This window comes from Myotis davidii, unplaced genomic scaffold (genome assembly GCF_000327345.1).
Source record: "Myotis davidii unplaced genomic scaffold, ASM32734v1 scaffold743, whole genome shotgun sequence".
Classification (NCBI taxonomy): domain Eukaryota; kingdom Metazoa; phylum Chordata; class Mammalia; order Chiroptera; family Vespertilionidae; genus Myotis; species Myotis davidii.
In genome coordinates, this window is record NW_006296221.1 from 1,382,174 (window position 1) to 1,393,263 (window position 11,090).

An 11,090-nucleotide genomic window follows, 5' to 3' on the forward strand; every position below is an offset into this window, starting at 1 on the left:
TTTTTTTTTTAAATGCAGATTCCTGGCCCTCAAGCTACTGAAATACAGTCTCTGGGAGGAGACCTGGGGTTCCACAGTTGAGAATATTCTGGAACAAGTGCCTCACAGAAGTCATCCTGGGGAGAGGGGGGTGAAGGGGACTTTCCATGGTGAAAATCCCCCTCAATGCTTATTCCCAGGCCTGCCTGGGCATCTGCAGTTTTGAAGAAAGAGTTCCATTGTTCTTTGCAAGAAAGGGTAAGTGTGCTGCCTTGGCCAGTTAGGATGTTCACAGATTTGGGGCTTCCTCCCTGGACATCAGGGAGAGTGTTTGAAGATACCTGGGGCTGAGGAGAGGGGAAATTGAAAGGAGGCTGAGATCTGAGAGGGGGCTGACTGAGCACCAGGGAGGTGAGCTGAGGAAAAAGCCGGACATTTGCAATGCCCTGGAGTACAGAATTCCTGGAGACTCACATTAGTGGGAGCACAGCAGGACTCAAGTACAAGGTGAGTGTGTCATGTCTATAACAGAGTAAGCTGACAGCCCCGAGGCCATGCTTTCCATTCAAGCCAGAACTTTCTTTGCAGGAAACAAAAGAACATGAGAAGCCTTACCACATCCTTTCTCACTCTTACTTCCTTACTTCTGCGCATTAGTCACCTGCCAAGGCTGAAAATGAGGATGGTGAAGCAAGGGCAGCCGTAGTTCCTTCTCCTCTTTCTTCTTTACTCCTCAGTGAGGTCAAGAGTTGGCACAATGTGCACACACCAGGGAATGAAATCAAACAACTGAGTGAGTTCTGTGCAATGTTCCTGCTGTTCTGGTAGGAATGAAATACATGTATGAGCCATAAAATATGAGCAATGCGATTTTAGCAATTCTTCATTTAAAACTGGCATCACACAATGCAAACAGAAAAATCCTTGCTAATATTTAAATTTTATAAAGAGCTAGAGGCCCGGTGCATAAAATTTGTGCACGGGTAGGGTCCCTAGGCCTGGCCAGCAATCAGGGCCAATCAGGTTCCCTGCATCCCCGCTTCCTCCTTCCCTTGCTACCTCAGTGCCCCGCCACCATCGCTGGTTGCCAGCCATGTTCCGCGCCACCCCCTGGTGGTCAGCACTCATGTTCCGTGCTACCCCCTGGTGGTCAGCGCATGTCATAGGGAGTGATTGAACTCCTGAGTGGACATTTTGCATATTAGCCATTTATATAGATAGTCTTACAGATGTTCGAGGATTTACAATGGTTTGGCTTGTGATTTTCTGACTTATGGTTGTGTGAAAGCAGTGTGCCTTCAGTAGAAACCAGCCGTGGAACTCTGAGTTTGGATCTTACGTAGGAGCCATCAAGATGCAGGTCCCTGAGCAGTGGTAGCGAGCCACAGCTGTCAGCCATGACCACGAGGGTGAATAACCAACCCTCTGCAGTCTACTTACTGTGTTTCCAGTGTTTTGTGGAAATTGTGTTGAGCATGTTTAAGGTAGGCGAGGCTAAGCTAGGCTGTTCAGTAGGTTAGGAATGGACCTGGAGGGTATTATGGTAAGTGAAATAAGCCAGTCAGAGAAAAACAAGTACCACATGATTTCACACATATGTGGAATTTAATGAGCAAACTGAACAAACAAAATAGAGAGAGCAGGCAGACAGTTCTGGTGGGGGAGCTGCTGGAGAGATTGACAAAAAAAAACAACAAAAAACTAAAAAGCCCATGGAGAGGCTGGAGGAAAGAAAAGCTTTCTACCTGCCATGCCTGTAATGGCACTTTACTCCTGCCTTTTGACCAAGGGGACCAACAGGTTATGTAGCTGGCCCTGGCAGTGAGTAGTAACATTTCAGGGGGAAGTAGCCCCAAATTTTTAGTAAGCAGTTCTAGGAGGCCCTTATTTCCCTGTAATTGAAAGCAACACACTCTTTTTGGGTTTGATCATCTTTATTTTTTCTTTCCCACAACCAGTTAAAAAAAAATACAATCAATACAGGTACAAGGATCCAATTTGTAGAGTGCAAAGAGGGACGCAGCCCTGCCCAGGCTTAGCTTTTGTATTTACAGTGAGGCACAGGCTTACAGAGGAGTGTTGAAAAGCCAGCATTACAAAATACAGATAGTCTTGTTTCCCTTGACATTTCCAAATGAGAGCCCCAAACAAGTCACACTACTATTACTATATAACTTATAAAAATGCTGTACAGGTGCACGGCTATAAATATGGCGTATAAATGGCTGTTAGGGAATTGGTATCTACACGGGGGAAGGCCAGGGGAGGGCTTGGTTTGGTGTCCCGGCCTGTCATGACGGATGCGCTGTGGCATAGTCCCCCCTCCCCGGACCTGGTTGAAGTTTCCTCTCCAGGAAGAACTAGAGTTGCGGAGTGTGGAGGGCAAAGGGGTAAATACAGCTGGGGCTCTAGAAGGCACAGAGGGCATGTGGGGCAAGAAGGAGCACATCCCTTGGACCCACAGACACACACAGACCTTGCTGTCACCTGATCTCCCCTTAGGAAGATGAGGCAACAGTTGGGTCAACGTGGCTCCCATCCTGGAAACTCAAAGACTCAGCAGGTAAAATGCTTGGACTAGTCATACCTGCCCAGGTGAGGGAGCCTTAGGGAGCACTGGGAAGAGAGCAAAGGCCCATGCCTGTGTTCTCCAAGGCCTCTTGCCCTGAAACTGTCCTGCTCTGGGGAGAGGAAACCTGGGAGGCAGCTGCTCTGGGTTGAAGCCAGGCTATGGTAAAGGAGAATTTTACCACAATAAGAAAAGCATATGTGTGTGTTCATCTTTGAGAACCTCCCATAAATTCCTCCCTTAGGACTTCAGAAGATGGTTACGTCTGAGAATAAGTCCCATTGGCCAACCCATCTGTGTGCAGGAGTGGGTGGGTGGAGGGGATCCGTTATTGAGCCAGGCTTCATTGTCTAATTCTCTTTCTGCACCTTCCTGGGAGTGGGAGACCAGGGAGCAGGGGCGGAGACAGAGCGACCATGCAGGCTGACACATGTGCAAAGGGGAATGAGTCAGAGCTGATGTTGATGCCATTTCTCAGCAAAGTGGAGAACGGCGTTGCAGAACCAGGAGGGAGCGAGGGAGACTTGGGGCCCCTCCTCCCACCTCGGGGGCAGCCCCTACAAGGCTGTGAGGCTGGAGGTGGTGTTTGTGTTCAGGGCGTCCACTTTGGACTTGGGGACTCCTTCCGGGGCCTCCACGACCATAGAGAGGCTACGAAAGGACTCGGGGACCTTGATGTGGATGTCCTCCTCCTCCACGGGGTCCTGGCAGCACTTGCTGCAGCGGCAGCACGTGGGGCAGCAGAGCCTGCAGCAGAAGCGGCAGCAGATGCGGCAGGGGATGACCAGGTAGAAGACGGCAAACCAGCGGTACTTAGCTGAGATGTTGCCCAGCCCCTTGGCCAGGCGGATGGGCAGGCGGGTGAACGGGATTGGGTACCACAGAAGGATACCCGTAATGTTGAAGAAAAAATGGCACAGGGCGATCTGAAACACAAGAAGTTGAACAGGTGAATGGTCTGTCGCGTGGTGGTGGTAGTGGGGGGTGGGGGTAAGGGGGTGTCACCTAGCTGGCTGAATGGCTGAGGTAGTAGTACAGTCAAGGGGCCTGTATTGCCTGAGGGCCCACCATGTGTCAGGTTGAGGGGAGGAGTGTGTGTGTGTGTGGCTGGGAGGGGGTTGACCAGTTGAATTACAGCACAGTTTTCAGAGCCTGAAGTCATTTAGGCAAATTAACAATGAACTTCATGCATGTGCCCACTGCTGGCCTGTGTGTTGGCCCTGCGGTTTCCAGCTGAGCAGTTAAGAGCTGGAGGGGCAGAGGGGAAGAAGGCTCGCAGGACAGCTGGGTCCCTTGGCTCAATGCCCCATTCTAGGGAGGGGAGAGAAGGAGGAATGGGGACAGTTAACAGCATCAGCAGCTGACGTTTATAATGTTTACTATGAGCAAAACAACTCTTCTAAGCACATTATGTGGATTCCTTCAATCCTCAAACAATATCCTATGAGGTGGCTATCAATATTATCCCCATGTGATATTAGAGATAACTGAGGCACCATGGGGTTAAACTATTTTCCCAAAGTCAAACAGATGAGAGAAGGTAGAGGTGGGTTTCAAACCCAGGAAGCCTGACTTCAGAGGCCACTCACTATCCTTTGTCCTCCCACAAGGTACCAGGAATCAAGCTAGGGACTTGAACCAGCCCTGGCTAATACAGCAGACACGTGTGGCGACTGAGCACTTGAAATGTGGCTACTTCAAAGACTTAGTCCAAAAGAGAATATAAATTATCACATTTAAAAAATATTGATTACATGTTGAAATGGTAATGGGTTAAATAAACACATCATTAAAATTGATCTTCCTGTTTCTTTTCACTCTTTAAATGTAGCTACTAAAAATTTCAAAGTACCTGGGTGACTCAAATTTGTATTCTACACTCAAATTGTATTTCTATTGGACATCATGGCTTTAGCCAGAACCTCAGATCTTCATAATGTCTATGATTCCAAAATACTCTTTCTACCTCTATCAAGTGGCCATCCCACTTTTGTTTAATCAACTGCCAGTGATGGGAGTCTCACTGGCTCTCTAAGGAGTAGATGGCTTCTCCTCCACATTACCATTTTAGACTTAGCAAGAGAAGCAGGGTTGTTGTTAGAAACCATCTGCTTGCAAGACCACTGATATTGTCGCATCCCACCCATAGAGCCCCTGCCCCATGCAGCATTTCCTGACCTGGAGTGAGCTCCTCAAGGTTTTGCCTGGACTGGCCAAGGCGGCCATGATGGCGGTGGTGGTGGTGCCGATGTTGGCCCCCAGCGTGAGTGGATACGCCCTCTCAATGCTTATCACACCGACACCTGGGGGAAATACAAAGTCCGTAACATCAGTCCCAGAGGATGACAGGAGATGGTAACAGTGCCAGAGGGAGAAGCCAGGGAGAAACTCACCGATCAGTGGGGTCAAAGTAGACGTGAACACTGAGCTGCTCTGCACGATGAAGGTCATGCCTGCCCCGACTAAGATAGCCAGGTAGCCAGCCAGCCAGGAAAAGGGGAAAGGGAAATCTGGAAGACAAAAGGAAAAGTTATGTCACAAGCCTTCTAGGAAGGCATGGGATGAAGGCCTGGGGGGCACCTCCACAGGACAAGAGTGGGTGCACGTGCTAGGGTAGGAAACCCGTGGGAAGGATGGGTCCACAGTTCTGAATTTGAACTGGCTCTTTCTCAGGACCTTGCAAACATGCAATCCAAGTTTGTTCCTGTTCCTCAGGTCCCACCCAAGACACCAAGAAAGATTTCAAGGGCCAAGAGTGTCTTAGCTTCTGCAGCTTCTCAAATCCAAAGATAAAATCCATACAGAGGCCGCTGCTAGATAAGAATCTAAAGGAGCTTCCCTGAGGTGGCAACAGTGATGCCAACCCCAGAAAGCCCCAAATGGGGCAGGGGGGTGGGGGGCAGTTCACCTACCAGTGTTGATGGTCTTCTTGATGACAATAGCTACTTGCCCCTCGAGCACAGAGCCCAAGACCTTGACGATCATGATCAGACAGCCACAGAGCACCAGCAGGGAGGTGACCAGCAGAATGATGCCAACAACAAGATCCAGGAGGTTGGCATTCACAAAGAGGTGCTGGCCTGAAGAAACCATGGAAAGTCCTTATTAGAAGGGCATGGAGTCCCTTAAGCCACAGATTGTTATTTAGGCCCCAGCTTATCCCTTCTGTCTCATAGTGACAGAATCTTGGTTGTTCACCACCAGCACCCCAGATAGCCCGTCCCAGTGGCTAATGCTCTGAGTTCTACTCACACTTGGCAATATTCTCCCGGTGGGTCACGTTCTTGATGGTCCAGGTGTGGAAACCATTTGTCCAACAGAGGCTGGGGGAGGTGCAGTTCTGAATCGAGGGGACGGTAACATTCATCTGAGTCTAGATGGCAAAAAAAACACTCAATTTTAGTGGGGAGAAGGGGGAGACCATGGTCTCTCCATAAATGGGAACAGAAGCAGCCAGAAGTCAAGGGACATGAAAATAATGCCAAGTGACAATAATGTATCTGTGGTATGGGATGGGGCAAAAGGTTCTCTGCATTCTGTCTGTCCATCCAGCATTCATTATTTCCTTATGGGCCAGTTTTGATTTTTTAGGAGTCCCCAATTTTCTTTTGCCTGACCTTTTATTTGCCCACTTCGAATGAAAGAATTTGCTTCAAGTACAGATGAAAGAGTCCACTCACCCACCAATATTCTTAGAAACTTACCACATTGGTCACAGTTTTGCACCAAATCTTGATCAGACTCTTGTTCTGAGCTGCTGGGTCATTCATTGCAATCTGGTTTATAACCTTTTTATCCAGCTGAGGAAGGCAATAGACAGAAGAGAGTTCGCACATACTCAGAACGAACATGGGAGGGACTCGCAGGGGCTGCTACAGACAGGGCCTCAGAGGAGGTGAACAGATGGCGAGGCCCTGCAAAGGTGAGCTGGGACCCATTCTACTGCATTCTGTCTGTCCATCCAGCATTCAAGGACTTATTTCCTTATGGGCCAGTTTTGATTTTTTAGGATCAGCAAGTGCTTGATAAATAAACGAGTGAAAGATGTGAATAGTGAACTGGTGCCTAGAAAGCGTGTAGGTATTCACTGGGTGACTGAATGGCAGAGAAAACCAGAAATGAGAGTGAGAGGGCAAGGTCTAAGCTGGCCCCTTCTCCTAAGGCAACATTCACAAAGCCTTCTTTCATTTAATAATATGGACAGACTCTGGTGACCAGAGGGAAGATGGAGGGGAAGGGCAGTAGCCTTTCTTTTTGGCTAGAAGTAGGATAATACTTTGCCAGTGACCCCACTGGTGCTGAGGTCAGTAGTGAGACCAAAATGGCCCCAGGTGTCCAATGGGCAGTGCTTGAGCCTTGAGAAGCACTCACCATCTCCCTCCGCCTTCCAACACGACACGCATATTGAGGTCAAGGAAACAAGAAAGGTCCGTTACTCTACCTAGTGTTCCCCAGTTTCATTTTCCTTGGCTTTTTTCAGAGGCAGCCAAATAGCGGTGTTCAGAGATTCCTTCCTGTCCATCCCCGACTGAGTGGGGTGAAAGGCAAGGGGGAGGGAGTTAACACTTGAACCTTACCTGGATAATTTGCTTTGTAAGAGGATTCGTGATAACTTTCAGAAGTTCCGGGGCATTTTCTCCACTTTTGAAATGGAAGGACTCCACTATCAAGTTGGTCAGGACCTCCAGGTAATGGGTGGAGACCTCCACGGGCAGGAGCACCAGCACGGAGAGCCAGTTGAAGAAGTCGTGGACGGTGGCCCCGGCAAAAGCCCTATGGAAGGGAACCCCGAGTCAGCAGCCAGGTTAGTCAATGAGCAAGTGGGCACCAGTGTAGGAAGGTCAATCTATTGAAATATCTCCAACAGTGGTGAGGAAGGTCAACCACATTCCTATGAGCAGGCACCACCGTAGATCACATGCTCATGTTTGTATGTCATGGGTTATCCAGAGGCAAAAATTCATCTAACAGTAGAAAGAGCCCAAAATCTGGATAAGAAAACCTTGAATTCCAGCCATTCCTCTCGGCAAAGTTGCTTAGCCTCTTTGTCTCTTTACATTAATAAAATGGGGCATAGGAAAGCCAACTTGGCTTCTTGAGATCAGATGAGCAAACACCCTGGATAATGTGCCGTAGGAAAGCCAACTTGGCTTCTTGAGAAGATCAGATGAGCAAACACCCTGGATAATGTGCAGTAGTGTTTCATCTACGACTGCTGCCCCCCCAACCAGCCTGTCCAAGGCCATCTGCCTGACCCACTGCACGAACATCACACAGACAAGCTGAAAACTGCCTCTCCATCTTAGTAAAAAAGAAAGAAAGCTATCGCCTATTAGAAAAGAGGCCAGGAAATGTGCTTACTTTTTACATTAACCTTTTGGAAGCAAAGGGTTCCCTTTGCCTGGTTCCAGCCCGCCCCATTTCATATCTCACACATCCACATCCACAAAAGCTACATTTTGCCTTTCAGTAGCAGGTGAGTGAAGAACAAAGAAACAGTGGCATGGGTTGAGCTGGCCAAAAATGAAAGCTTCAGGTTATAATTATTTCTGACTAAGCAGGACAGGAAACCACAACCTAGCTGGCCTTGTCTTAACTGCACCATATTGCAAGTGGTAAGCTTCTAGCTAGGGCTTGCATTTAGGGAACCCTGACTCTGTGCCAGGCACCTTGCTAAGTGTTTACCTGTACGATTGTGTTTACTCCTTTAGACAACACAGTGATGGTGCCATTCCTACCCCTGCTGTGCATATCAGGGGGCTGTTTCCAGTCATGATCCCTACCCTCAGCTGTACTCCCCTATGGCCAGGAATAGGCGGGCCAGGGCTGACAAGCACATTGTCAGTGGCGATCTAAAGGTAGTTATGACAAGCTGGCCAACACCGATGGGCCTGTTGGTGGCAAGGGCTAGTTCTGAGCCTCCTACCTTCTGAATACATTCCGGTCACCTGCCTGCATGAGCGCCACGAGGGTGTTGGTGATCGAGGTTCCAATGTTGGCTCCCATGACAAAGGGAATGGCAGTCCGCACCGTCAGCACTGGGTAGAAAACAGGAAGTCAGCAAGCCAGCGAGTATAGGTAGGCAGCCTGGCCAGGTTCTGAGGTGCCCCAGGCAGGCTGAATACATCAGACTAGTCACTGCCTAGAGCAGCAGCTCTTCACCTGTATGCACCTTGCAGTGAATCTGACAAAAGCTAGGGCGACTCATATAGAAATATAAACATGGACCAAAAAGACTTTTGAGCACATAATTCCAGGGAATCCACAGACCCCAAGAAACCCTTCGTGAGCTCTACTTTGAAGTGTCTTTCTCAATTCCTCAGAGGCAAGGCCACCTTGAGGGAGACCAGAAAACAAATAACAAACATGGCAAGTTTCTGTATAATTTCTTTTTCTAAACAAGATTAATATAGTGCCACAATGTTCCAGCACATAAGTTATTTTAAAGAAGTAGTATCTTTTTCTAATTGGGCCCAGAAAAGGCTCAAGTTAATTTTGGCTAAAATGCTAGTTTGGGTTGAAAATTCATGTGTTCACACTTGTCCCACTCAGGGAATCTGTCTCCACTCTCAGTCAGGTTCAAGTTTGGAATGGCAGCTGCTCGCCACAGATGACTACTGACCCCTTAAAATATAGCTAGTGCAACTGAGCGGCCGGGCTATATATTTTCAATTAAAATCAATTAGGGTTAAATAAAATTAAATAGCCACATATGGTGAGTGTCTGCTGGACTGGACAGCACAGCTCCAGATAATTCAGGGTCTATTCTCAGACTGGGCTATGGAAATAGAGACAGGAAGCTGCCTGAGGTTCAGAGTGGAACACATCATAATAGGACAAGATGGGGAGATCAGGGTGATAAGCTTGGACACATGCAGAGTAAATCGCGGGCTCCCAGCCACAGGGAAACGTCTGGAATAGGTCTGGGCTCGTGGGTGCCTGAACTCACGTGAGGAGGCCACCATGCTGACGATGATGGATGTGGAGGTGCTCGAGCTTTGCACCATGGCTGTCACCAGCACCCCGATCATCAGTCCCGCCAGGGGGTTGGACATGATAGAATTGCTGCTGAAGAACTTCCCGGCCATTTTTCCTGGAAAAACAAAACAAAGCATGGCCACATGTTAGGGGGTTAGGTGGGCACCAAGTGGCCAACATTTGCTTGTGGATCTCAGCCTCCAGCCCTGCTGGCACCTGTGGCAGCTTGCTCCCTCATGCATTTCCCCTGCACTGCCTTGATGCCAGGATACATACCCCACACACCCCAGATCCTGTTCCTCTTGTGGCTTGATCCTGTGCCCTCCCTTTCTTCAACCACTAACCTTCTGGTCATGAACCTGGCCTCAACTCTGTACTTGCCCCTATGGGTGCCAGTGAATTTCCTGTCTCAACTCCTATCTCTGGGGTATATTCCCAATTCATAAGATTTGTCCTCCAAGAGTGGATCTTCTCATCTATCCACTCTCCCTCCCTCAAGCCCTAGCCCTAGCCCCAGCCTGTAATTGAATGCTGGAGCTGTCATTTCTGTGTGTGCCTCTGAGACCCTCACTGCTATTGCTTAAGACCAGGGCGACCAGAAGTGACATCCAGAAAGCAAGCCCCTTACCCCAATTCTCCCAGGTCACAAAGATGAGTTCTCAAGAGAGGCACCAAGGAATGCAAAAAGTCATGGCCAGGTGTCCTCCAGACCTGAATTTGAATGTCGTTATGCCAATTACAGGCTGTGAGCCTTAGGATCTCTTTGAGCCTCGGCCTTCTCCTCTATAAATGGGAAGGGCTTTGGGAAGGAATGTTGAAGACAGTGCCCCTGAAAAAGCCCGGACCCAGGAGGCATTCAAAGTGCTAGCTGTCAGTGTCGTTGCCCATTTGGGGTACAAAGGTGACCAAGCCCGTGGTGAGTTCACACTTCACGACCAGGCTGGGCCATGCTCAGGGCTGGATGAAGGCTCTCCCAGTCTGGGGACGCCTGTCCTCCGGCAAAGGTCCAGCTTTGATTCCCTTAGTAAGTTTGGCCTAAGATTATTCTCATCCAATACTCCCCTCACATGAAGGCCCCCAAGAAGGAAGGGATCCCTTAGATAAATCTATGTCAAACAGCTTCCTGTCTAAGGTTTGTGGACAAACACAAGGCACTGGATGCCTGGAACTGGCTCCAGCCCTGGCTCCTGGCCTACGCCACCTAAGCCAGTCAGACTTCTGTAGGCCTCGGTTTTCTCCTCTGTAAAATGGGAGATGAGCCGAGATGGCTCCCAGCCCTAAAATGCAGCTGGAGAGGGCTTGATGCCTGGCGAGGATCTGAACCAAAAAAGAACCCCCCTACCCCAGCCCTTCAGCCCTCCCATCCATACCTCCAACCAGCTGGAAGGCACTGCTGAGGACATCCAAGGAGCACACGAACAGGTAGAGGAAGCCCAGGAGCAGAAGGAACTTCCCAATCCCTTGCAAGATACACAGAATCTTCCCTTCGGTGTCTCTCTCTGGGGGAGGGGGAATAGTACAAAGACTTTTAGTGTCTGAAACCCTGAGGAGTTTGGCAGTGAAC

General features: G+C 49.1%; 1 protein-coding gene across 1 annotated transcript in view; it reads right to left on the reverse strand.

Annotated features, from left to right (window-relative positions):
* Positions 1 to 1,894: 1,894 nt before the first annotated feature.
* SLC34A2 (solute carrier family 34 (type II sodium/phosphate cotransporter), member 2) overlaps positions 1,895 to 11,090 on the reverse strand; it is a 16,851-nt gene continuing 7,655 nt past the window's right edge. The window contains exons 5-13 of the mRNA XM_006771037.2: positions 9,498 to 9,641; positions 8,475 to 8,586; positions 7,126 to 7,321; positions 6,253 to 6,348; positions 5,801 to 5,921; positions 5,461 to 5,628; positions 4,942 to 5,058; positions 4,727 to 4,851; positions 1,895 to 3,474 (exon numbers count right to left, since the gene is read on the reverse strand). Of these exons, the coding sequence (XP_006771100.1) occupies positions 3,106 to 3,474; positions 4,727 to 4,851; positions 4,942 to 5,058; positions 5,461 to 5,628; positions 5,801 to 5,921; positions 6,253 to 6,348; positions 7,126 to 7,321; positions 8,475 to 8,586; positions 9,498 to 9,641 (1,448 nt within the window). The 3' untranslated portion in view covers positions 1,895 to 3,105. The remainder of the gene's footprint in view (positions 3,475 to 4,726; positions 4,852 to 4,941; positions 5,059 to 5,460; positions 5,629 to 5,800; positions 5,922 to 6,252; positions 6,349 to 7,125; positions 7,322 to 8,474; positions 8,587 to 9,497; positions 9,642 to 11,090) is intronic.